This window comes from Martes martes (genome assembly GCF_963455335.1).
Source record: "Martes martes genome assembly, chromosome: 11".
NCBI classification, from domain to species: Eukaryota; Metazoa; Chordata; class Mammalia; order Carnivora; family Mustelidae; genus Martes; species Martes martes.
Window position 1 is genome coordinate 19,115,660 of NC_137899.1, and position 27,450 is coordinate 19,143,109.

Genomic DNA, 27,450 nt, shown 5'->3' on the forward strand with positions numbered 1-27,450 from the left:
TTAATAGACAATTATCATATGGTTTCACTTATTTGTGGAGCATAACAAATAACATGGAGGACATGGGGAGATGGAGAGGAGAAGGGAGTTGAGGGAAATTGGAAGGGGAGGTGAACCATGAGAGACTATGGACTCTGAAAACCAATCTAAGGGTTTTGAAGGGGTGGGGGGTGGGAGGTTGGGGGAGCCAGGTAGAGGGTATTAAGGAGGGCACGTACTACATGGAGCACTGGGTGTGGTGCATAAACAATGAATTCTGTTACACTGAAAAGAAATTAAATTAAAAAAAAATAGACAAGCAAAGATAAGGCAAAAGAAATCTATGATTACTACAATCAGAAAATAGTTCCATGGTAATTTTACAATGCTACTTGCTATTTAACTGTAAATTAGAATCTGATCACATATTTGAGGTGATAAATATTATACTTACAACACTGAAGAGAAAAACAGGTTCACATTTATCTCTAAAGGGCTGCAAAGTCACAATGTTGTCAGCTTCTGCCTGAAAAAAATATAAAAATTTCATATAATAATAGAGGAAACTATATCCAGGTCATTAGATACACTATGTTGAAAAAATGCAGATCACATAAAATTTTTATGTTTATGTTTACTACACCATTTTCTGAGTATGTTATAATTGTTCTAAGGATCCAGTTGCATACACTGGAGATTCAGGCCATGCATCATTTGGCCTCAGACTTACTTCTCACTGTTCACCTTTGTGTTACCCAAACCTGCAAATAAACTTTCCTACTTCTGGTTTCCTATACAACACCCACACTTTCCCCCTCCTTACCTGGCTCTTGCCCTTCCTTTTCCAACCCAGGTCAAGTTTCCCTTCTCCAAGAACTGTCTTGTTCCCTCCTGCTGTATATCCTCTCCTGCTCGACATGGAACTTTAACTGCCCTTCCCTTGGGGACTCCATTGTCCCTTTCAGTATCATACCACCATCATATGGGCCTATCTCACTTCCTTTTTTCTTTAAGTAGGCTCCGTGCTGAGCATGGAGCCCAACATGGGGCTTGAACTCAACCCTGAGATCAAGACCTGAGCTGAGATCAAGAGCTGGACACTTAGCCAACTGAGCCACCCAGGCAAGACGCCCCCCATCTCACTTCTTGTGATCTATGATGTTTCATATTCTCCTTTGCATGTCACCCTCCTTCTGCATTAGTCATGGGGCCATATTTGTATAAAAATTTGAGAGAAAGTAAGCTCCAAAGGAAAAAATAATTAAAATTTAAAAAAGGAGCTTATCTTACATGCGTCTTGAATGAACTGTCTGTCAAATTTCAAGGCCTTTATTTTTTAATGTTTGTAATTTTCTTAAATTTTTCTCACAAATTTCAAGTTGTCCTGGTGGGAGCTAAGATGGTAGGTAGTAGGCAGACCCTAGGTTTGCCTCGTCCCTTGAACACAGCCAGATAAATATCAAATCATCCTGCATACCCAAGAAATCCAGCTGAGGAATGACAGAACAAACTGCACAACTAGACAGAAAGAGAGGAGGCTACACTGCAGAAAGTAGGAGGTGCAGAGATGTGATCTGGGGAAAAAATGATCACAGGCGCTGCAAAGGGTCTTGGTCTTGGACAGAGGAGAGAAAAAGACAGAGGAGCACACAGGGGGTCACACAGGGAGAACACTTCCCCAAAACCACTGGCTGGGAAATGAGAGAGGCTGATTTTTTTTTAGTTTTACAACCAGGAGGGCTCAAAGACTAGAGTTTTAGAGGTCCGTGCTGTGGCTGGAATAGAGCCCAAGGGCACTGCAGTTTTCCTGTAGAGAATGGAGGCAGGTCACCCAGGGACCCACAGCATGATCCATGGATCACCTGAGACACACCAGGAGAGATAGATCCCCCTTCTTGGAGCATTGCCTATCCTGGGCATTGCCTATCCTGGGACAAAAGAACCAGCAAGCACCATTTCTCTCCCCTGCCCATCAGCATGGTGCAGAGACACCTGCTGAGGGAAGCGAATGTGGACACTGTCTCTTCTGTGTGCTTTGCCCCAAGCCCCAAGCTTGTGAGCCCTTCTGGGTCAAACCATCAATCCAGTGTGGCAAGACCCTCCCCCAGAAGACCAGTGCAGGTCCCCACCACACCATGTCCCTAAAGTTTGGAGTTTTAAAACTCAGCCAGCCTGGCTGGGATAGAACCCAAAGTGCACTGCAATGGTCCAAGCAGGCAAGCAACCCAGACACAGTGTAAGCAGTGATTTGAAAAACACCCAGGACACATAGGGAAAATTATTGCTCTTCTGGGAGGGCTGCCCTGACAGCAGTGAGCATGAACTCTCCTCCTCAGGGAAAAAGGAGCTGGCTAGTTCCCCTGTCCCTCAACATAACCCATCATCAGTAAACAGCTGTGCTAACACTGGCTGCCTAAATTGCTTATGCCCAGCCCTACCCCCTACATTCTGCTGCTACTGCTTTCTTGAGCAAGTGCTCCTGAGAACAAGGGCAGCAGGTCCCTCCCCCAGAAGACTAGCACAACCCCCCCTCCCCAACACACACACACACACACACACACACACACACACACACACTACTACTACTGCTGACCACAGATTCTGCAAAGCTTCAGCTCCAGTGGAGCCTCAGGTCTCTTTTAACAAGCAGACCAGAGCACACCTAGTTAAAACTCACCACACTCTGACCAAGATCCAAACACTCCCCACTGCAGGCTAAGAGAGCCTCTGCAGACAACTAACCTGAGGAAAAGAACAACAATAAAACAGCATTTGAGTGCACACAGCATATACCAGAGTCACTTCCTGAGGCACCAGTCCTGAACACTGTATGACCCCTTCTTCATAAAGCCATTACTCCTAGGGGCAGGAAACAAAAGAGCTTTTCTAACACACTGAAGACAGAAACCTAGACGAAATGTCAAGACAGAGGAATTTATCCCAAAAGAAAGAAGAAGAAAAGGTCACAGCTAGGGATCTAATTGAAACAGGTATAAGCAATATGCCTGACCCATAATTTAAAGCAACAATCAAAAGGATACTAGCTGGCCTTCAGAAAAGCACAGAACACATCACGGAGTCCCTTACCACAGAGATAAAAGAGCTTAAAACCTATCAGCCCAAAATGACAAACCCAAGAACTGAGATTCAAAACTGACTGGATGTAATGACCACAAGGATGGAAGAAACAGAGGAATGAATAAATGATACAGAGGATAGAATTATGGAGAATAATGAAGCTGATCAAAAGAGGGAAAGAAAAATCTTGGATCATGGAATCATGATCCTGTGACTCCATGAAAAATAATAACATTCATATCAAAGGAGTCCCAGAAGAAGACAGAAGGGGGAAGAATGTTTATTTGAGAAATAATAGCTGAAAACATCCATACTCTGGGGATGGATACAGACTTACAGATCCAGGAGGCACAGAGAACTCCCATCAAAATCAATAAAAATAGGCCAACACCAAGACATATTGTAGTTCAATCTGCAAAATATAGAGATAAAGAAAAAAATGCTAAAAGCAACAAGACAAAAGAAGTCCCTAACTTATAAGGAAGACAAAAAAAAAAGTTAGCAGCAGATCTATCCACAGAAATTTGTCAGGCCAGAATAAGGTGGCATGATATATACAATGTGCTGAATGAGAAAAATCTGCAGCCAAGAATGTACTATCCAGCAAGATTATCAATCAGAATAGAAGGAGAGATAGAGTTTCCCAGACAAATGAAAACTAAAGGAGTTCATGACCGCTAAATCAGCCCTGCAAGAAATATTAAAGGGGACTCTTTGAATAGGGAAGAAAGACCAAAAGCAACAAAGACTAGAAAGGAATACAGGAAATCTTCAGAAACAAGGACAAAACAAATAATAAAATGACACTAAATTCATATCTATTAGTAATTACTCTGAATGTAAATGAATTAAATATTCCAATCAAAAACAACAGGGTGTTAGAATGGGTAAAAAACAAGAGACTCATTTTAGACCTAAAGACACCTGCAGATGTAAAGTGAGGAGATGGAGAAATATCTGTCATGCTAATGGAAAAAGAAAAGAAAGAAAAGAAAAGAAAAGAAAAGAAAAAAGTAAAAAAAAAAAAAAAAAAGTAAAAAGAAAGCCAGAGTAGCAATACTTCTATCAGACAAATTAGATTTTAAACCAAAGACTGTAATAAGAAATGAAGAAGGACACTATAGCATAATAAAGGGGTCTATGCAACAATAAGATCTAACAATTATAAATATTCATGTTTCTAATTTGGGAGCAGCCAATTCTACCAACCAGTCAATAACCAAAGTAAAGAAACACATTGATAATAATACAATTAACAGTAGGGGACTTTAACACCCTGCTCACAGCAATAGATAGATCATCTAAGCAGAAGATCAACAAGAAAACAAGGGCTTTGAATGACACACTGGACCAGATGGACTTCACAGATATATTCAAAATGTTTAATCCTAAAACAGCAGAATACACATTTCTTTCTTGTGCACATGGGACATTCTCCTGAACAGATCACATACCAGGTCACAAATCAGGCCTCAGCAAGTACAAAATGACTGAGATCATACAGTGCATATTTTCTGACCACAACACTATGAAACTTGAAGTCAAGCCCCAGAAAAAATTTGGAAAGATAACAAATACATGGAGGTTTAAGATCATCCTACTATAAAATGAATGGCTTACCCAGGAAATTAAAGAAGAAATTAAAAAATACATGGAAGAAAATGAAAATGAAAACGTGATGGTACTAAACCTTTGGGATGTAGCAAAAGAGGTCATTAAAAGGAAATATATAGCACTACAGACTACCTCACGAAGCAAGAAAAATCTCAAATACACAACACATCTTTACACCTAAAGAAGCAAGAAAGAGAGTAAGAAATAAAGCCGATAGTCAGCAGAAGAAAGGAAATAATAAAGAATAGAGCAGAAATAAACAACATAGAAACAAATAAAAGACCAGTAGGACAGATCAACGAAAGCTGGAGTTAGTTCTTTGAAAAAATTAGTAAAATTAATAAACCCCAGCCAGATTCAGCAAAAAATAAAAGAGAAAGGACTCAAATAAACAAAATTATGAAAGAGGAGAAATCACAACCAACACCATAGGAATACACACAATCGTAAGAGAATATTATGAAAAATTATATGCCAAAAAATTGGGCAATCTGAAAGAAATGAATAAATTCCTAGAAACATATAAACTATCAAAACTAAAACAGGAAGAAATAGAAAACTTGAACAGACCAGACCCATAAACAGCAAAGAAATTGAATCAGTAATCAAAAATCTTCCAACAAACAAAAGTCCAGAGCCAGACATCTTCACAGGGGAATTCTACCAAACATTTAAAGAAGAGTTAATACCATTCTTCTCAAACTATTCCAAAAAACAGAAATGAAAGGAAAACTTCCAAAATCATTCTTTGAGGCCACCATTACCCTGATTCCAAAACCAGACAAAAACTCCACTAAAAAGGGGAACTCAGGTCAATATCCCTGATTAATGTGTATGCAAAAAATCTCAACAAAATACTAGCAAATTGAATCTAATAGTACTTTAAAAGAATACCACGATCAAATGGGATTTATTCCTGGGTTGCAAGGGTGGTTCAATATTAACAAATCAATGAACATGATATACCACATTAATAAAAGAAAGGAAAAGAACCATATGATTCTCTCAATAGATGAAGAAAAAGCACCTGACAAACCATTTGATTCTTGATTTAAAAAAAAAAAAAAAACTCAACAAAGTAGGAATAAAGGCCTATTAAAATTTATGACTTTTCTCTTTATGACACTGGGGCACCTGGGTGGCTCAGCTGGTTAATCATCTGCCTTCTGCTCAAGTCATGATTCTCAGGTCCTGGGATTGAGCCTCGCAGTGGGCTCCCTGCTCTTTCTTGCTCTCTCGCTCTCTCTCTCAAATAAATAAATAAAATCTTCTTAAAAATCATAAAAGCCATACACAAAACAACCCCACAGCTAATATTCTCAATGGGGAAAACCTGAGAGCTTTTCCTCTAGGTCAAGAACAACACAGGGATGTCCACTCTCACCACTGTTATTTAACATGGCATTGGAAGTCCTAACTTTGTAATCAGACAACAAAAAGAAATAAAAGCCATCCAAATTGGCAAGAAAGAAGTCAAACTTTCACTGTTCACAGATGACATGATACTTTTAGTAAAAAACCCCAAAAGACACCACCAAAAAATTGCTAGAACTGATGCACAAATTCAGTTAAGTCGCAGAATACAAAGCCAACGTACAAAAATCAGTTGCATTTCTATACACCAACAATGAAGCAGAAGAAAAGTGAAATCAAGGAATCGATCCTATTTTAACTGCACCAAAAAACATAACATACCTAGGAATAAACCTAACCAAAGAGGTAAAAGATAGTACTCTGAAAACTACAGAACACTTATGAAAGAAATTAAAGGTGACACAAAGAAATGGAAAAACATCCCATGCTCATGGATTGGAAAAACAAATATTGTTAAAATGTCTATACCACCCAAAGCAATCTATACATTTAATGCAATCTTAATGAACCAGCATTCTTCACACAGCTAAAACAAACAATCCTAAAATTTGTATGGAACCCCAACAAAAGACCCCAGACAGCCAAAGCAAGCATGAAAAAGAAAAGCAAAGCTGGAGGCATCACAATTCCGGACTTCAAATTACTTTACAAAGCTGTAGTGATCAAGACAGTATGGTACAGGCACAAAAACAGACAAATAGATCAATGGAACAGAATAGAAAACCCAGAAATGGACCCACAACTCTATTGTCAACTAATCTTCAACAAAGTAGGAAAGAATATCTGAAGGAAAAAAGACAAATGGTGTTGGGAGAACTGGACAGCAGCATGCAAAAGAATGAGACTGGACCCCTACTTTCTTAAATCATACACAAAAATAAAATCAAAATGGATGAAAGACAGGAAATCATCAAAATCATAGAGAAGAACACAGGCAGCAACCTCTTTGACACTGGCTATCGCATCTTCTTATACATATTCAGGGACAAGAGAAACAAAAGCAAAAATGAAATATTGGGACTTCATCAAGATAAAAAGCTTATGTATAGCAAAGGAAACAATCATCAAAACTAAAAGGTAACCTACGAAATGGGAGAAGGTATTTGCAAATGACATATCTGTTAAAAGGCTAGTATCCAAAATCTATAAAGAACTTATCAAACTCAACATCCAAAAAATATATAATCAGGTAAAGACATGCACAGAAGACATGAACTGATGTTTCTCCAAAGAAAACCTATAAAGGGCCAACAGACACATGAAAAGAAGCCCAACATCACCATCATCAGGGAAATAAAAATCAAAACCACAATGAGCTATCACCTCATGAATGGCTAAAATTCACAACACAGAAAACAACAGATGTTGATGAGGATGTGGAGAAAAGGGAACCCTCTTACACTGTTGGTAGGAATGCAGATTGGGCAGCCACTCTGGAAAACAGCATGGAGGTTCCTAAGAACTTAAAACTAGAATTACCCTACAATTCAGCAATGTACTACTAGGTACTCACCCAAAGGATACAAAAATACTGAGCTGAAGGGATACACACACCCCGAAGCTTACAGCAGTATTATCAACAACAGCCAAATTCTGGAAAGAGCCAAACGTCCATCAACCAATAAATGGATAAAGAAGTTATACATAATGGAATATTACTAGGCCATAAAAAAGAATGAAATCCTGGGGCACCTGGGTGGCTCAGTTGGTTAAGCATCTGACCTTTGGTTCAGGTCATGATCCCAGGGTCCTGAGATCAAGCCCTGCATTGGGCTCCTTGTTCATACGGGGGTCTGCTTCTCCCTCTACCCTCACCCACCCCCCTTGTTTGTGCTCTTTCTCTCAAATAAAGTCTTAAAAAAAAAATGAAATCTTGCCATGTGCAACAACATTGCTGGAAGTATAGAGTATTTTTTTAAGATTTATTTACTTATTTGACAGACAAAGAGAGAGAGAAAGCAATGGGGGGGTGGGGGACAAGGAAGAGAGAGAATTTCAAGCAAACCCCCACTGAGAGCAGAGCCCAAATCCGGCTGGATCTCACCACCCTTAGATCATGACCTGTGAAATCAAGAGTCAGATGCTTAACAAACTGAGCCACCCAGGCACCCCAAGGCACGACAGTATCATGCTAAGCAAATTTGTCTTTCTCAGTCAGAGAAAGACAAATACCATATGATTTCACTCATATGTGGAACTTAAGAAACAAAACAGATGAACATAGGAGGGAAAAGGAGAGAGAGGCAAACCATAAAACAGACTCAACTATAGAGAACAAACTGAGGGTTGCTGGAGGGTTGGTGGCAGGGGGATGGGCTAGATAGGTGACGGGTATTAAGGAGGGCACCTGAGAACACCCAGTGCTGTCTGTAAGTGATGAATCACTAAATACCACACCTGAAACTATATATTACACTTATGTTAACTAACTAAAATTTCTTTTTTTTTTTTTTTAAAGATCTTGTTGATATGAGAGAGAGGGAGAAGCAGACTCCCTGCTGAGTGGAGAGCCCAATGCGGGGGCTCCATCCAAGGACGCTGAGATGGTGACAATTGACTGAACCACCCAGGACCCCCAACTAATTAGAATTTAAATAAGAACTTGGAGAAAAAAACAAATGTCAAGTTGTCCTACACTGATTATAAACAATTATATACTTAATAATAGTGTATTCCTCAACATTAATATAGCATCCTTTGGGCCAGCTGTCAGAATGAGATTACTTGGTAGGGTCTTCTCTAAGAGATGGTTTTTGCAACCTAAGGCAATTGTTTTCAAACTAGGATTTCTGGAGATAAGCACTGTAAGGAAGCCAAGAGAAGGTCCCTCAGCCCTGTCAGCCAGAGGAGCTGTGTTGTAATCTCTCTCTCTCTCTCTCTCTCTTTTTTAAGCACATTGGATTCTACATGGCTTTTTTTTTTTTTTCAAGCTTCCATAGTTTAGGGAAAAAAAAAGAAGGAGAGGAAAGGTACTAATCTATAATATTAAAGGACATAAGTTAAAGAATATATTTAAAAGTAGTCTAAGTACCATCATTACAATGTTTATATTATAATAAAGTATTAACAGTTAGGACACTTAATAATATTATACAGGAACTGCAATAAAGAATATTCACTGAATTTTTATATGTACAGGTACAATGTTAATACAAGTCTTCAAGTCTTTTAAAAGGACACATAACAACAACAAAAAAAATTATACGGGCCACTTAGTTTAGGGTGAGGCTGCTCCCAATGGAGGTTTTGAGATTAAATGCATTTTTATCATCCTTTATGGGCAGGCCATAGCAAAAAAAAAAAAAAAAAAAAAAAAAAAAGCATCAATTTATATGAATGTGCTATTGTTGAGGGCAGTCAAACATGACAAGAGAAACCATTCAGGGAGACACAAAAATTTTTGTTCTTAAATTCAACAGATGCTAGTATTATGGAGAGTAATATGAACATATTTTTGGAAGAACTTACTAGCACTTCCCAGGGGGATGGCTATAGTAAAAGAAAAGATTCCTTATGCTGTCTATTGAGGAATTCTGTCCCACTAGGGTACTGGGGGAGGACAGTGGGAAGTCATTGGGCTGGGAGAGAGCTCCGTTAAGACCTACATCCTCACACAGCTCTGAGGTGAGCTGAATATGGTGTCCGACATACCAGGCGCTCTAATTCCACTTCCACACCCACCCCTCCAGCACCACAGCAGTGCCTGGCCTGCACATATTATCCAGGTTTACAAAGAGGGATTTAATGCCTCTAAAGCACTTGGAAACACAGCATCAAGTTATACCTTCTCAGTCTCTAAGGACTTCTTGCCTTACCTTCCTATGTCCAAGTTCCCTTCCAGGTAGCCTGACAGGTGTGCAGGGAGCCTACCTTTTTGTTGGTCTCTCCCCACTGACCTCATTTCCCTTTTAGACACTGGAGTTTTCCCATGATTCCTAGCCCATGAACTTGCACTCCTACCACTCCCAAAGTTCCCTTATGCCAACTGCCAGGACTCAAAAGAATTTTCTACCTTGATTCTCAATCCATTTGCCAACTGTTAAGAGCCTCCTGATATGGTTTCTCAACTTCTGTACCAACCCTGTGTCTACTGTATCTGGCAATCTCCATTAGGCCCCATTCTGTGTCCTCTGAACTCCATTTATCCTCCCTGCTAAGGATCGAGTCTCAAATCATATTCCAGATCCATTCGGGTGGCTCAGAATGAAGCAGGCTGTTACAGATTGTCACCCTCAAAAATTGCAACACTCTTAACTTCAGAAGACAAAGTCAACCTCTGGATAAAAAGATTTAACAATTGTAGGGACGTCTGGGTGTCTCAGTAGGTTAAGTGTCTGTGTTCAGCTCAGGTCCTCATCCCAGAGCCGTGAGACCGAATGCTGCATAGGCTCCTTGCTCCCCAGGGAAACTGCTTCTCCTTCTGCCTGCTGCTCCCCCTGCCTGTGAGCTCTCTCTCTCTCTGACAAATACAAAAAATCTTTAAAAAAGAAAAAAAAAGATTTAACAATTGTATACAGCCACCTACTCTCTTGAAGAGAAAAAATAATGAGGTGAGTTTTCTAAGCCTTAGGCTGCTTAACTGTAACCATGAGCTAAGGAAAAGTAGTCCTATAAAGAATGTAGGGACATCTGGGTGTCTCAGTGGGTTAAGCCTCTGCCTTCAGCTCAGGGAATGATCTCAGGGTCCTGGAATCGAGCCCCACATTGGGCTTTCTGCTCAGCAGGAAGCCTGCTTCCCTCTCTCTCTCTCTCTGCCTGCCTCTCTGCCTACTTGTGATCTCTGCCTGTCAAATAAATAAATAAAATCTTTAAAAAAAAAAAAAAAAGAATGTCCAGAAGAGGATGGACAGTCAAGTTAAGGTCAATCAACAAACTCATCCCACAGTCTGGGTTGGGAAGGGTCGCAGAGAGATTCTACACATGAAAACATGCAGGGGGTTGAGGTTTCATGTTTGCGTTAGGGACTATGCATTTTACGTGTAAGGAGTAAAAATATGAAATCAGTTACCACTTCTGCACCTTAGGTCTAGCTGGTTTGGAGCTGCTTCTGCCCAACAGAAACAGAATGTGGGCTACACATATTTTTTTAATTCTGTGGCTCTAGTAATAACAGTTAAAGGCTAAAAAGAAACAGGTGAGAATAATGTAAAAATATATTTTACTTAGTCCAAAATATGGTCATTTCAACAAGTAACCACCGTAAAAGACTATTAATGAGATATTTCATTTTCTTTTTTTCATACTAAATCTTCAAAATCTGGTGTGTATTTTACATTTAGAGAACATCTCAATTTATGGGCTAAATTTGAATCAGAAATCACTGATTTGTAATTTGATTTTATAAAATGTATAGTCCAAAAAAGTAGATGCACATACCAAATTGTCCCAAACAACTTAAAAAGTTTTATAATTTCTGAATTGGTTATCAGTTTTTAAATTTAAATTTAAATTAATTAAAGTTAAAAATTCAGTTTCTCAGTCGCACCAGCCACATCTCAAGTGCTCAAAGTGCTAAGCAGGTGGTAACCTGATGTGGACAAATTGAATAATCAATACAACAAAGCCCAGTAAGTTTAGCCATATTTTAATCCCTCGTCACATCTCAGTGACAGTGGAAAATCACTACCACTGGAAAACTGGTAACCGGGTTAAGTGCCCAGAGACCTTCCCAATGCTATCCAGTAAACAGCATCCGCAGCCCAGATTCTAAAAGACACACACTGAACAGTCAGGTGAAAAGAAACAGATCAACAGACAGACATCCATATGTATACTTTCTGATGTTCGCAATCATGGTAAACAACCTCAACAGGATGGGAGACAGGATAAAAATCGTAATGATTCTCAGATTCTATAGAACTAGACATACAGTAAAACTGCCAAGTAAATATTGTCCATGTTTGAAGAGTTGGCAGGTTGTTTAAAATAAGACAATCCTTAGAGACAATATTTAAACACTTGGAAGTATCAGGAAAATAACCGTTTACTGGAAATGAAATCCTTACTACAGCAAAATGCAGAAGTTCGTCTTCGTTCAGCTCATTTTTCAATTTTCTGAATAAAGTTTGCATTGCTTTGCAAGGTCCACACCAGGCTTGGTAAACGTCGATCACTAGAAGATGATAATATTTATGAAAAAACAGAGTCAAAGAATCTGGAATAGCAGCTCATCCGAATGCTGCACCTGGCAGATGAAGCAGGTTTTTACACTCTTAGTGGGGAGGTGCACTCTGTGGGGGCGGGGCAGGCATGAGGGTCCCAAATGGCCGGACAACCAGGAGAACCCCAGTACCTGTTAGGCCTTTGTTCTGCAACATCTCATCCCACAGGCTTTGAGTATTGACGACTGCCTGCAAAAAGGAGGCCGCTGTCAAGGGGTCTTCAAGCGCCAACGCCCCAAGTAAAGACTGTTGGTAGGTCATGCTCACCTGTAACTGGACCTCTCGCTTTTTGCCCGCCATTTATCCCCTGTCACAGGAAAAAGGGAAGACAGATAGAAATATTTAAGAGGAAATTTAAATGATGTTATTCCCTACGCATTCAAGCAGCATCTTAATGCCCCACAGAAATTTTCCTTCGACGGTATCAGAATATACACTCCCCCCGTTTCTGGGGAGAGAGGAGCCCAGGTCGCCGAGGGATTCCTCGGGCGGCTCTGCCCTGTTATCTTCCTCTCCCAGAAACCCTGGGGCAAGGTAAGAATGTTGCAAGGTACAGCTCCTTACAAAGTTTTCTTTTCCTGAAGTTTCACGGGGTGTTCTATTTTCATTTGCACACGTGTTAATTGTCTGTGACCAGCTCATGGATCCTCCTCGGGTCCCTCTCCACGGAGGTTTAGTGAGTAGAACAAGACCCTAGGGTGGTCTTGAGCAAGCACATCACGAACGATCCGCAGAGTTAAGTCAGTGAGGCCCTAACGGCCCATTCCGGGGTGTCGGGGGCGCTCAGTGTGGCGGCCTGCGCGCGTGACAGCGGGCCTAGCACAAAACAAAGGAGTTACTCGGGAGGACAAAACAAAGTCCCTCCCCGGTAAAGGTGCTGGATTCTCCAATAAGCTTAACACAGAACAAAGTGCTCCTCCAAGCTACACCCCGACGTTTACAAGAGCGAGAGGGAAGAGGCCCCCGAGGATCCAAACCAGCCCCTGGATGAGGCCTGCGGCCTTTGTGAGCACGGATCCAAGAGGTCCGAGTACCTGGGCGCGGAGCAGGTAAAAACCTAACGGTCTGGACGTCGGTCCACGCTGGTCCCAGGAAAGAGGCGGAAAGAGGACCCTGGAACCGACATCCGGAGGAGGGGCCAACGTCCACGGCTGCCCCACCCACGCCACGCGCCTGGCCCTCCCCCACCGGGGCGGTGCCTTGAGCCTCCCCAAGCCCCAGGGCGCAGGCCCAGGACCACTAAGAGCCGGAGTCCTGCTGCTCTTCCCCCCGCGGGTGGGGGGAGGGGAATGGGAGGAGTGGCGGAGGGGGAGGGGGAGTTGGAGGAGTGGCGGGGTGGGGGAGGGTAAGAGGGAGGGGGGATGGAGGGTGGGAGGGGGGATGGAGGGTGGGAGGGGGGATGGAGGGTGGGAGGGGGGATGGAGGGTGGGAGGGGGGATGGAGGGTGGGAGGGGGGATGGAGGGTGGGAGGGGGGATGGAGGGTGGGAGGGGGGATGGAGGGTGGGAGGGGGGATGGAGGGTGGGAGGGGTGGGGGAGTCTGCTGCCCGGAGCCCCTGTACCTCTCTGCTCAGTGCCGGATAGTCCCCTATGCTACGCGTGCGTTTGCCACCTGCCGGTTGACGAAGCTCTCCTGGGCTCGAGACAACAGACATAATCACTGGTGTGCTGGTAGATGTTAACAACTAGCTCCCTTGGAAATTATTACAAATCATGATAAATTTTACTGGCATAAATAAGAACAATGTGTGACAACAAGTAACGAATAATTATAAAGCGTACAATATTCAGTTGCAAATTCCACAAAGCCAATAGATTTTTACAGAATGTTTTCACTGATTTTTGCCGGGCTCTAGCATTCATAGCCAATTCATACATGCAATTCATTCACGACTTGCCAGATTCCAAACATGAATAAATGCTTGGTCATGTTCACCAATAAAATCATGTTAAATACAGAAACATGTCTAAATACCAGTTTTCATACAGTTTTATCTCCTTACCATGAGTTGTTTCAAAAAGGAGTAATTTTCTCACTGTTCTAAAATAGCACTGTAATCTTGAACAAACAGATAATGTTGATTATGTTTTAAAATATACGTTAGATAGCAAAATACTGATGAGCGCATGTCCTCAAATTTGAAACTTTCTTTTTGCAAAATAAAAATAAGCTTTCCCATGAGATAACCACTGAAAGTCTATGTGGGAAAAATACTTTCATAAGTACTCTCTATTGCAAAGATTCTCCTATTTTATGATCATGATTTTTTATTATTATTTTAATAAAATTAACAGCTTGGGTGTATTGTGACACATACAGAATGGCCTAATCTCAGCTGGTCTGGATTGATGACATGCTTGTTTCCCAAGCTTCTTGGAGCACCGTAGTAACTCTTGGCCAACACTATGGAGTATATAAAGTAAGTATAAATGATATTCTGTAACTATGGGTCCATGAGTGGTTTTAGAGTGGATATGTGGGCCTGTCATCATCATTCAGGAATACTAATTGGATTTAGGATTTGCTAAAACTCAGGAGTTAAAGGTGAAAGGAGAGAGGGGAGTCAATGGCCACACATAGCTGGGACGTGCCCATGTGTGACCAGCTCCCTATAAGAAACACTTAACAGAACTTGAGATCCCGGGGCCTTTGCATATAGGTGGGTGGTTGAAACCTAGAGACAAAGCATATACTGTGCAACACTGAAATGAGAGGACAAAGAAGCCATTGAGGATGATAAGGGGAAAACTGTACCCTAAGATGGCCGACCAAACCAGCAAGGGAATTCCAGACCCTGTCTCAAAGCCCTTCCGGGTTCTTCTTTCCTACCCCGTTTCCTGCTCGCGCCAAACGTACCAAGTATGCGGAAGTAGAAGGGTGTAATTTACCCTCCCTGCTTGTGCTTGGGGCTTAGACCTTTGGAAATCATTCTCACTGAGCCCGCCGCTGTTAAATAAACCTCCCATCCTCCAAGATCTCCAAGTGCCACTTGGTTCTTCTGCCAGAATCCAGTCCAGGTTCCATAACAAAGACACTGCCGATAATGAATATATAAATAATAACAAAGCATAATATCCTCATTCCTCAGATTAGAAAATAAACACGATCAGCAATATCACTTCTTGGAAGCTTACAGATTATTTTGCACACCTCAGGGAAGGTGTGCATAACACATTGGGGACCACTAGATAGAAAATCAAGATGTCTACAAAATAACTGGGCAGGAGATAGAGATTTGCAGATAATTGGCATATTTAAAGGACATAAGAGTAGAGTTGATGGCCCAGGAAAGCATGGCATTTGAGAAAGTGAGGCCCCAAGAGGGTACACTAGGAACGTCAACATTTAGGAAGAGAGAAATTGAAACTAATGAAGGAAATTGAGAAGGAATAGCCAAAATGGGAGAAGAACCAAGAGCAGATGATGTTACAGAAATCAAAGGATGAGATGATGGAAAGCCAACAGTTGTCAATATTGCCAAATGCTGCAAAGTGGTCAGATAAAACAAACAAACAAAGGTCAAATTAAATGTTGCTTATGTCAACTAAACAACAAAGAAGTCAATTTGATGACATGAGAATGTTTTCAGTGGAGTGTTCTGGGGAAAGTTGCTGGAAAAGAGAATGTCAAGACAGAAAGTGGAGGCAAAGGGAATCAACAGCTCTTTCCAGAAACCTAAAGATGAAGAGAAGGGACGTTGCCAAAGACTGTGGGCTGGTTTTAACTTCCTTTCAATAAAGTGGAAGAGGTTGGCTATACTGTATTGAAAGGGTGATTTTTCAAAGTCAGGAGAGCAAAGTTTGAAGAAATAGAGCGCTTGAAGAGATGGGAGGGCACAGAAGGGAGCAAGGCTCAGATGAGAGGACTGGCGCCCCTTCCAGCATGAGCCAAAGAAATACGACCATGTTTCTGTATCCTGTTTTCCTCTATTTTATGAAGTTATTAAATTATCTTATGCTCTTAGTGACTTTAATTATTTTTATTACAAGTATCTTGGAGATTCCCTGTGGTTTAAAACTGTTAGCATTCAAAAGTCTATATCCATAAGCTGTATTTCTATCCAGTCAACCTTGCCCAGCTCCCAGGACCTGACCTTTGCTGCATACCTGCTTGCTCTCACTGACCTTTGTCCCACATTGTTCCCTGAGCTCTTCCTTCCAGCTTAGCTCTTAACTCAGCCAAAAGGAAAGCAAAATCCCTTCCAGAGATAACAACTGAGCTGACCAGACCTCCAGCCTACCCAGCCCGCTCAGACCAGTTTGAGCTGAACTCCCGACTCAGGCCAGCACAGAAGGAAGGTAGAGTGACCTCTAGAATGCCACACAACTACTTTTACCTCATTATAATGCCAAAATCTCTGCCCCAGGAAGAGTGCAAGCCTCATTTACATAACGTACAAAAGATCTCACAGCTTGATCAAGTGTGTGGGCTTTATGGGAAAACAGTGGGAAACTTCTCAACGCTTAAAATGGGAAGATTTACAACAGATGGATGACATTAAAAGGTTTTGATTCTTAAGAAAAAAAAAGAAAAAAGAAAAAAAAATCCGCTGTGACATCAGTGTGACTATTGGAGTAAATGTGTTTGGGGTAGTGAAACGAGAGATAATAAGATAGAAAGCTATCGTAGCAATAGGGGAGGGCGGGGTTAGCCCTATAAGAAGGCAGAGAACACAGGCCAAGGGCAAAAAAGACTTGCGTGAGCTATCTTGGGCTTAGTGTCAATGGGACTTACGAAGGCACGCCTTACAGGGGTGAGCAAGGAGGAGAATCCACAGAAAACTCTGAAGTTTCAGATTTGGCCAAGTGAATGATGTTTTTCACATGAGGGTGGAAAAAAGAACTATTGGAACTGGAGGGAAGATCATGAGTTCAGGGATTCTAGGTTGACACAGTGCAGGGAGAAGACTAATGAGTCTCACCACTATTGACTGTTAAGTCAGGATTATTAAGATCCACAGAATGAGTGACTCCCCAGGGAATACGTTACAGGGCAAAAGTCCTTGAGTAATAATAGCAGGATCACCCTTGCTCTGTGTGATCAGTAATTTGTGAATATATAACAAGCACTTATTACATTAAGGCTTTTCTGACTGCCCCCCAGCACACATATTTTTTGTGAAATCCCTGTGAGGAGGCAGTATTGGGTAGTGGGGGTCTTTGTGACCTTGGGCAAGTTTCTTATCCTCTTCATAGTCTAGTGTCTTTCCTGGAGATAATAATAGAACCTATTTAATCACTTTCTGAGGATTCAATGATTTAAAGCAGATGTAAGGCTTAGAACAGTCTCCAGCAGGGCAGTAACTCAATAATTGTTATCTATTGTCATGCAGAGATAAAACTTTAAAATATTCCATTTAGTACTCCTGTGTGGGCATCATCTATCTAAAACCTATAACTTTCCACAAAAATCCCTATCATTGTTAAAATGAATGGAGGCTTGTGCCCTAAAGCAAATGCAGCAAAGTTAAAAAAAAAAAAATCCCCCTGCCACGGGTGCATGATATTGACCTTGCGGTATAGGCCTGCATCATTTCTTCTTAAGGGGGTACCATTTTTTTTCTCCTGCAATCTACTTGACATTTCCACCTGAAATGGCCCAGTGGAAAATTAAGTGGAAATAATAGAAACTCAAAAGGCAGTTTCAAGACACGTGTGCATTTATAAAATTATTTTTTTGTTTGTTTGTTTGGTTGGTTGGTTTGGTTTTCAGTTCTCTCCAAAATCCAGAATGAGTTGGAGGGCAATAGAGTCACATCAGAACTTCTTGCTGGATTCTTCGATGTGGTGCTGTGGCGTGAAGTTGTCTTGCCTGAAGCTAAAGCCTCTGACCTTGCTCACAGGGAAATGGGGAAGAAGTGGCAAGTCCCCTCTATGGATGCATCCAAGGCCACGTTTACTCTTTTTCCGTCAGCGTCTCTGCCTCTGCCTCTGCGCACCACCTCGTTATTTGTTTGAATCTGTTGATATTTGTGAAATCTTTCCTTTCGTGAGACGGGGAAGAGGACTTTGAATTGGGGAAACCGAGGCAAAGGCAGAGAATGGGAGTTCCCGTTTCCACTCCACCTTCAGGAACGGATTTGAGTTCTTAAGGAATCAGCCAGCCCCTCTGCAGGAAGCAGAATGCAGCTCAGATGGAGAAACCGAAAAGGCATTAATGAAGGTACGTTTCTGTGAGCAGAAATGAGGGAGCCAACAAGGGATACTGACGTAAACAGAGATTGCAGCACCAAGTCCAGGCCTGGAGGGACAAAGGGAAGAAAAGACCTTGGAATTCTCCACGGAATGCAGGGAGAGCAGGGCCATGCAGTAGAAGCTGAAGCCTAGAGCTGCAGGCCCTGCTAGATGTGTGATAACAACGTGGGGAAGGGGCAGAGAATCAAAGCCTCATCCTCACTCCTCCCTCTGGACCGACTCTCCTGCAGGTAACTCCCAGTGGTCAGATCCAACCAGTTTCCAGTAACAAGAAGACCCCAAATACCATGCATCGGGGCTGGATTCCTGGTGCTCAGAGCAGGGCAAGGCAGAGAACTCCATAAAGGGTTGGGAAAAGATCAGGGACAGATAGGGACATTTATCCAGAGACTTTAAAAGATTCTAGACATGGAATGAAGGCCAGAGGTAACAGAAGGATGAAAGACAGTTTTAGAGACTCTGGACCTAGGTAGAACTGGGGACCATTCATTCTGTCTAGCCATGGCCTTGGAGCCCAGCAGAGTTCTTGTGTTTTGATGACTGTAAACACTGGGAGAATCAGAGAATCTGGGGCATGGACATTGGAGATCTTGTGCCAACAAGATCTTTGCCAACAAGATTTTGCCAACCAGGAGCATGAGTAAGAGAGGAAGGACAGGGCAGGCCCGTGTGGTGGCTGCACTAATGGTCCTGCGTGTGGATTTGCAAGAGGAAGGCTTCCTTCCAGGCCCTTAGGTCTGTGGGTTGGAGCAATCATAAGTTGCTTAATACAAACATACATGACATTTTTCTATAAATGAAAGCTAGAGATAGCAGGGATATCTTGCTTCACATATGTATTAGTCAGGGTTCTCTGCAGAAACAGAACCAATAGTATCTATATGGAGAGAGAGACAGACAGAGAATTTGTACTTGCTGTGCACTGCTATCTATACTCTTACAATACCATTTAATTTTTATATTTCCGAAGTAGGTTCTATTATTCCTGTTTCACATAGGAGGAAAGTGAATTTCAGAGAGACACAAGGCCAGTCTCCTGTAAGAAAAGGATCCTCAGGTACATCTCCAAATGATCTCTGGGTGATGCCGATCTGTGCTGTCCAATATATTGACCATGAGCCATGTGTGACCACTGAAATGCAGCTACTCAGAACAAGTCTCAAATACACACCAGATTCTGAAGAGCTTAATAGCAATAAAAGAATGCAAAAAAATCTCATTAGTAATTTTTACATTGATTGTTTCTTTAGATGATAATATTTGGGATAGAATAGGTCACATAAATCATATTATTCAATTCAACTTCACTTGTTTCTTTTTCACTTTTTAATACTTTTTAATATATTCACTTTTTCACTTTTTAACACAATCATTTCATTATATCTCTCAGTTGTGTGGATCAGGAATTCAGGCAGGACTGAGTGGGCAATTTCTCTGCACGAGCTGAAGGGGCCTGGGATCACGTGGTGGCAGCCCCACAGCAGCGGGGTGGTCCGGCGAGCCCAAGCAGTTTCATTCCCGTGCCTGGTGCTTTGGCTGAAGGCTGGGCTTCTCTGAGCTCATCTCCCCTTCATCTCCAGCTGTCCATCGCAGACATCTCCACGTGTTCTCCCCAGCAGGGAAGTCAAACTTCTTCCATGACAGATCAGGCTCCAAGAGCGAATGTTCCAAGGGATGGGAAATGAAGGTTTCCAGTTTCTTAAGGCCCGCTTCTGGAAATGGCAGGGTGCTTTCTCCTCTGTTCTGTTGGTTGGTGCAGTCGCAAATTCTGCTCCCAGTGAAGGGGAAGGGAAAGAGATTCCATCTCACAGTGGGAGCCGTGCCAAAGAATTTGTGTCCATTTTTAATCTATCAAGTGTATCTAGGACAGCGATTCTTACCCTTTAGCTCACATCAAAATCACCTAGAGGGCTCGTTGAAACACATAATCACTGGGTTCCACATCCACAATTTCTGAATCAGTAGGTCACGGGTAGAGCTCAAGAATTTGCATTTTTAAGAAGGTCCCAGATACTGCTCCTGCAGGTGGGGGTCTAGGAACCACACTCAGAGGGCCCGTAATCCATACATCAGTATGACTAACAAAGAGAAATTCCTACCCACTCCCCAGCTGTCCCCTTTGCAGTCTTCACCCTAAAACCACTCCAATGTATTTCCATGTAATATCATCTACTCTTTAGGGGTAGAAGCAAAGCTTATACAATACCAGACACAGTTCTTATTGACTCAGAAAACAGGCAATGATACTTCTTGTTATCATGAACACTGGAACAGGCAGGAACTAACAAGTGGATGTAAATCTCAGACACATAAATGCTTATGTGGCAGCATTCCACAGGTGTAAATAGCTCGCTTACTGTATTTGTTACCTATTGCTGTGTAATACATTATTCTGAAACTTACTAGGTGAAGACAACATTCATTGTCTCATTGTTTCATGGTAGGAATCTAGGAGCAGATTAGCCGAGTGGTTCAGGCTCAGGGTCTCTCAATGTCACTCAATGTCAGCCAGGGCTGCCATCACCTCAAGACTCAAATAGGAGGGGATTTGCTTCTGAGCTCGCTGCATGTCTACTGGCAGGTCTCAGGAAATCCATTCCCAAGCTCCCTCACGTGGTTGTTAGAAGGTATTGACTCTTTGCCACTTACGCTGCCCCATGATATGGCAGATGGTTTCCTCCAGGGTGAAGCAATCCGAGAGACAGCGCAAAGGAGAGAAAGGATCCCCTAGATGGAAGCCATAGTCCTTTTATAACCTAACACTGGAAATGATACCTCGTTGCTCTGCCCTATTTCATTCATAAGAAGTCAGTAGTAAAAGGGGAGATTGCACAGGGGCAGGAATATCAGGCAGAGCTCATCAGAGGCTTCCTTAGCTCCACTGACCACAATATTAAAAGGAAATCATGGAATCCAACAAAGTGGTAAGCAAGTAATGACTATATTCTTAAGTTACACAATCAATCACAATCTTGAAGTTACTCAGGATATATCATATCCCCTTAAAAAGTGATTACATGTAATTGAAGTGCACTGCTATTTATCTTGTTTCCTGTTTTATAAGCAGGCTTATAAAATGGCTCTTCTATAGTATTTTAAGTATTATAAATAATTATAGAATAATAATAAGTGTTTACGGGCAAAAATAAGAATAATTATCCATTAAGTTCCTGACTTAATAATTACATAAAGCATGAGATTAACATTGACGAATAGCATCTGAGCCTCCAAAGTCTATTTTTACATGAATCAACATTTTGAATCTATTTTAAAATTATTTACAAAAAGTGTCACTGGATTTGGAAAATAAGTAATGTTATCCTGAGGATCACATGCCTGGCACTGTAACACAACTTAACAATGCTTCTGTCTTGTTTCACCTTTACCCAAACCCTGTAACATGGGATACTGGGGCTCAGAGATTATAAATACTTCATCCATGATTCCATAGTTACCAAAAACCTTTGAATCCATATGTGCAGATGACTCTCAAATTCTTTTGTATTAACTATGCTGTCTTGTTAGCTAGTAAGGGTTTGGTTATTTGATTCATTAAAATTTAATATCAAAGGTAGCATTATCATAAGCAAAGAATAAGGGCATGTCAATTTCTATGTCAGGTAAGTATCAACTAACACAATAAAAATAACCAAGACAACCAACTGCGATTCTATTGATCAAAAATAATTTGATAAATTCTATTATCAAAAATAACCAAGACAACCAACTTGGATTCTATTTATCTCAATCCAGGTTGCTTGACTTGGTTATTTCTATTGCATTTAACTGATACCAGAGTTGATTTTCATTACGTAATATTACTTGTTCACATAGGGTGCCTTGGATAAGCTTAAAAACAGTCCCACGCTCTCAAAAGTTTGGACTCTAATAGAGTCTAATATAGTCTAGTATAGCATGCTTTGACTAAGACCAGCTGCTTTCCACCTTTTCCAATTTCTTTTCCTGCTTAATGGATCCATGTCTGGAAACGTAGATCTGGGAGGCATTCTCTGTTTCCTGAGTACCTACAAAGTCTTAGTCAGAATCAAACCATATTAATGCTCCAGTAATCCTGGAAGTGTTTCCTTCCAATAGTCAAGTCTATTGACTGCTAAACTTAGTTCTTTCCTCCAAATACTACGGCCAACTGCCATATCTTTGCTGACTATCGGTCATTTTCAAGAGGCACGTATATCAGGTTGAGCATAAGTTGAATAAGTTAAGGCTCTAGAGTCCATGTATTCAAATTCTCTAGACCTTGAAGAAGAGATAGTTTGGAGAAGGAGAGAAAGAACATTCTAAGATCAAAGCTCGGCAATAACAAAGGCGAAGAGGACAGGCTGGACTGTTGAGTAGGAAAGGCCCGTGGTTGTGCTCAGCAGGAGTAAGTACTGCATGAAAAAGAGGTAGCAGTTGAGTCTGGAAAGGATGTTTGGGGTCAACTTGGTTAGAGCTACGGCAAGTGAATATACAGTTCACGGAGAACAGATCACCCAAGAAGAGGGGGACAATTGGTCTTCATTACCTTTTCATGGAAAAATAATTCCAGTGACAATTAAGAGCTGAGAATTTGAAAAATTTTGAAATCATGGTAGCAGCCATTCATTTGAAACTGTTTTTGTCACAATGGTAAAAAACCAATTACAAAGTGAGGGACAAGGAGTATTTAATGGATAACCCCACCTATGAAACACACCATATCCAGGCAACAGACAGTAGTCAAAGCAACAAAAACTTCATTATAAAGAACTAACTCAGAATTGTCTATCTCTGAGTAATTTTGAATAAAATGTACCCGGAATACGTGGTGGGGTATAAAACAGACCACTATTACTAGGAGGAAAAAGAAGCTCTTGATTTGAGCTCTATAGTCTTGATGTGCCCACATGTCAGGCCAGAAAGCTTTTATCAGTTGAACGATGACGCCCATCTCTATCAGAAAGAGTATCACAACCGTTGAGATCATAATGACAATCATAGAGTAGTTCAAGATAATGAGTTCCCCCCGGTTGAGATCTTTGTAGAACTCAAAGCACCGTGGTTTTTCTGAGTAGCTTGGATGTATGCCATATTGTAAAAGTAATATTGGCCAAAAAACAAGGCTGCCCATGGTCCAAATAACAATGCTTAATACTACCATGTGGTATTTTTGCAACTTTTGCATTTGGAGTTTCTTAAAATAGACGAGCAATCGGAGTATGACAATGGCCACATAGAAAACAAAGGTGAAGTACATATGACCATATATTATGCTGCTGACCAGTCGGCAGAGAAAGGATCCAAACTCCCAGACCCCTAAGATATAATAGCTGAGGCGGAACGGGAGGCTGACCAGGAGGACTGAGTGTAGCACTATGATATTGAGAACGATCATGGCAATCATGGATTGGCTTTTCCTTTTGCACATCATACGTGACATCAGTACTGTCCCCGTGGTGCCTCCAAGCAAAACCATGCTGTAGAGTGTTATCAGAATCATCCTGCAGTGTCCCTTGCAGTGGCCTTGCTCTGTGTTTGAGGCGTTTGGCAGGGTAGTCATATTGTTGGGCTCCATGTATCGCCACAAAATGCTTAGAAGACCGTAAACCCCTAAATCAAAAGTTTCACAAAATTATAATGGATATATGGAAACTATACAGCAACTACACTTTAATAGTATTGAGTTTTACAATCCTAGCCAAATGTTTATAAACCTCAAGCTGTAGACCCAATAAATATTGTCAGGGACTCCCCTTAATTACCCAAACATATTGAAGAAAAAGAGTGAAGCAAAATCACAGAAATAAGTCTGTTTGAGTATAAAATTCATAACTATAGACCCAGTCATTCTATTAAGCTCACATACCAGGGCTGAGATTAGCATGGGACATGTTAGCCTGTGACGTAAAATTTAAGGAAGGGCCAAAAACTCAGTAATCAAAATCAATGGTATTTTAATGCAATTTTTTTAAAATTAAAATTAATGCAAAAATTTCATGATGAATAAAATAACAAAGTTTTAAATAAAGGCAGAGTCAGCATGCACCAGTACACACTCATCTCAGATCTACAAAGGTCATTTTTTCTATTGTTAGAAATCCAATTTGGGATAACATAGAGAAGATCATATAAATTGTGTGCAATTATTGTTAAGAAGATGCATCAGACATGTTAAAATATTTTCTACTAGGGGTACCTGGTTGGTTCAGTCCATAGAGCATGTGACTCTCATCCTCAGCGACGTGAGCTTAAGACTCACGATGGGCATAGAGCCTACTTTAAAAAAATAAGTCAATTTATATAATATTTTCTATGAATAGCTTCTGAGCAGGGAGCAGCCCACACTATATCCTGCACTCTTCTTCTTGCTAACCCTGAATCTTAGACTAGTATGTTACATTTCCGTGAAAAGTTGGGGTTGATGGGTGAGTTCTGTTTAGTTTTTTTTGTTTGTTTTTTGTTTATTTTTTTAAAAGATTTTATTTATTTATTTGAGAGAGAGCAAGAGAGAGTCAGGAGAGAGAGAAGCAGTCTCCCCACTGAGCAGGGAGCCCAATGCAGGGCTCAACCGCAGGACCCTGGGATCATGACCTGAGCTGAAGGTAGACACTTAATCGACTGAGCCACTCAGGCGCCCCTGTTCAAGTTTTATGTAAGTTTTTCAGGCTGGGTGTATAAGGAGCAGTGACTGCGTAGCAATCTGCTGTCCTGGAAACGAGTGCCAGATCTGTCACTGGGTCACTGTGGGAGTGTGTGTGAGTCACCCGGCTCCACGGAACTAGAGCTGTGAGATGGGAGAGGTCCTACTGTCTACATGAAGCAGTTATTGGAAAGTTACATGAGCTAGTGTACTTGAATTAGCTTGGTAACAACAGCAAAAAAAGCCATGTAAAAGTTATGATACTTAACGTGAAATATCAGAAACAAAAAGACATTTACCCCTTTCTCCTTACTTTACATACCTAGGCGGATATACAGTTAGTCACATAAAACTGGTATGGCACCAGTAAGTATTTATGAATATTTATGAATGTCAGATATTTATGATTATCCGACAATTAAAAATAAAAAAAACCTTTTCCAACCTTTGATGGGACAGTGTGGGACTCAGACACCAACAGGTCAGTCTTCCCTGTCCGGAAGGATCTGTGTCCCTTTTCCTCATGTATCTACCACTGACCTGGCCAGAAGCGGTACATACATGAGGGAAAAGCTATTCCACAGCGAATGTCTAAGATATTTTAGAATTTTTCTTCTGCTACTCCAGCATCTCCTCAGAGACAATAACTTAACGTTTTTGTTTGTGAAACATTATATTGGACCTGGCATATTTAAATAAGATTTTATTACAACTCAAAAACATGATTATCAAATTTTATGTGCTAGAATATGCACTTTCACAAAGTACATATTTAAAATATGTAATGCTGGGGCACATGCATGGCTCAGTGATTGGGTGTCTGCCTTTGGCTCAGGTCATGCTCCTGGGGTCCTGGGATTGAGCCCTGCATTGGGCTCCCTGCTCAGTGGGGAGTTTGCTTCTACCTCACTCTCTCCCTCTGCCCACTCACGCTCTCTCTTGCTCCCTCTCTCTTTCTCAAATAAATAAATAGAATCTTTAAAAATATTTTTTAGTAAAATAAAATATATAATGCTTATGTGATTTTTGTGTGAAAGAGAAGAGTTTCATATAACTTATGAACAAATGTGATACCAATTTAGTTTTAAAATTTTGGTAGTCCCCAAGTCTAAGAAGACAAGCTTCAAATTTGAAATTATTTTAAAGCAATGAAAATCTAAATTATTTGTCAGTTGCACAGTTTCAATGCACACACCTCCCCATGCTGTATGACATTTGGAAACAGTGTACTCTGCCGCTCACCAGAAGCCTAATTGTGGTACAAATGCTTAGTTCTAAAGCTGTCTCTTCAGCTATAAAGAACCTAACAGCTGTAAAGAACCTAACAGATTCCCTGACACAGAGTAGGGCATCAAAGTACCAATGCCTTTTCTCCCTCCATAACGTACACAAGGATATTTCACAAAAGCAAGATCCCACTCTTCTGTAGTTACTTCTCAGAATTGTCCTAAAAATATTTAAATGCATGGGGACTATGTTCTACTGTTCTACCCGCCCCCCGCCTCAAGACTTAAGGCCACAGCCCCCACCTCCACACCGAACATTATCCTTCAATAGCCTGTAATTTCTAGGTATTTCTCTGCTTGTTTTCTAGGCAGAAACAAACGACTCCCCAGACTACTTACACGTCTTTTCCTCTTAGGATTTGGTTCTGCTGGAAGACTCAGGGCGCGCTGCTCACTTATGGGTGATCCACATCAGGGCAGGCAACAAGAACATGTGGCTGGAATCAAGACTCCAGCAACGACAAGAGTCAAGAGAAATCTTGGGGTGAGCTATGAATGATGAACGCACTTTAGACTGAAGGCTTCCGAAGTTGAACAGTCAAGATGGAGGACCCAGATAAACCTCCTGAGGGCCACAAACGGATGTTTGTCTCCATAGCTCGTGGTTAAGCATATAAAAGAGCATTCTTGTACATCAAGACTTTCATTTTTACTGTCAGTGACTTATTTGCAGAAATTTTTCTTAGTAACCTGAAAAACTTCCATGGTTTTCTTTTTTTCAAAAGCCGCCTCTTATCATACTTGTATGTTTTATCCCACATGTTTTACAGCAGAATATAAGAATGACCTAGAGGAGGGGCGCCTGGGTGGCTCAGTCGTTAAGCCTCTGCCTTCAGCTCAGGTCGCGATCCCAGGGTCCTGGGATGGAGCCCTGCATCGAGCTCCCTGCTAGGTGGGAGCCTGCTTCTCCCTCCATTCCCACTGCTTTTGTGCCCTCTCTCAGCCTCTCTCTCTCTCTGTCAAATAAATAAATAAATAAATAAATAAGAATGACCTAGAGGAGTACTCTATCAGACGCATTCATATCTTCAACAGTGTGCTCAAAATATAGCTCCATATTTCAATTTTCAAAGTCTCCCTTCCCTCAGCAACTGTATTTGGAGATATGGTTCTTTTGAAGCCCAAACCTCTGTGCTATAATTTCC

General features: G+C 41.2%; 2 protein-coding genes across 2 annotated transcripts in view; both read right to left on the reverse strand.

Moving 5' to 3' along the window:
• NME8 (NME/NM23 family member 8) overlaps positions 1-13,202 on the reverse strand; it is a 59,876-nt gene extending 46,674 nt beyond the window's left edge. Inside the window, exons 1-4 of the mRNA XM_080818939.1 lie at positions 12,474-13,202; positions 12,338-12,395; positions 12,051-12,157; positions 434-505 (exon numbers count right to left, since the gene is read on the reverse strand). Of these exons, the coding sequence (XP_080675065.1) occupies positions 434-505; positions 12,051-12,157; positions 12,338-12,395; positions 12,474-12,506 (270 nt within the window). The 5' untranslated portion in view covers positions 12,507-13,202. The remainder of the gene's footprint in view (positions 1-433; positions 506-12,050; positions 12,158-12,337; positions 12,396-12,473) is intronic.
• A 9,864-nt stretch (positions 13,203-23,066) lies between these two features.
• On the reverse strand, positions 23,067-23,954 carry LOC308352635 (putative G-protein coupled receptor 141; the record flags this gene model as incomplete). The annotated part of the gene is made up of 1 exon (XM_080818940.1): positions 23,067-23,954. One exon carries the CDS (start codon positions 23,952-23,954, stop codon positions 23,067-23,069), a length of 888 nt encoding a protein of 295 aa, XP_080675066.1.
• Positions 23,955-27,450: the final 3,496 nt, after the last annotated feature.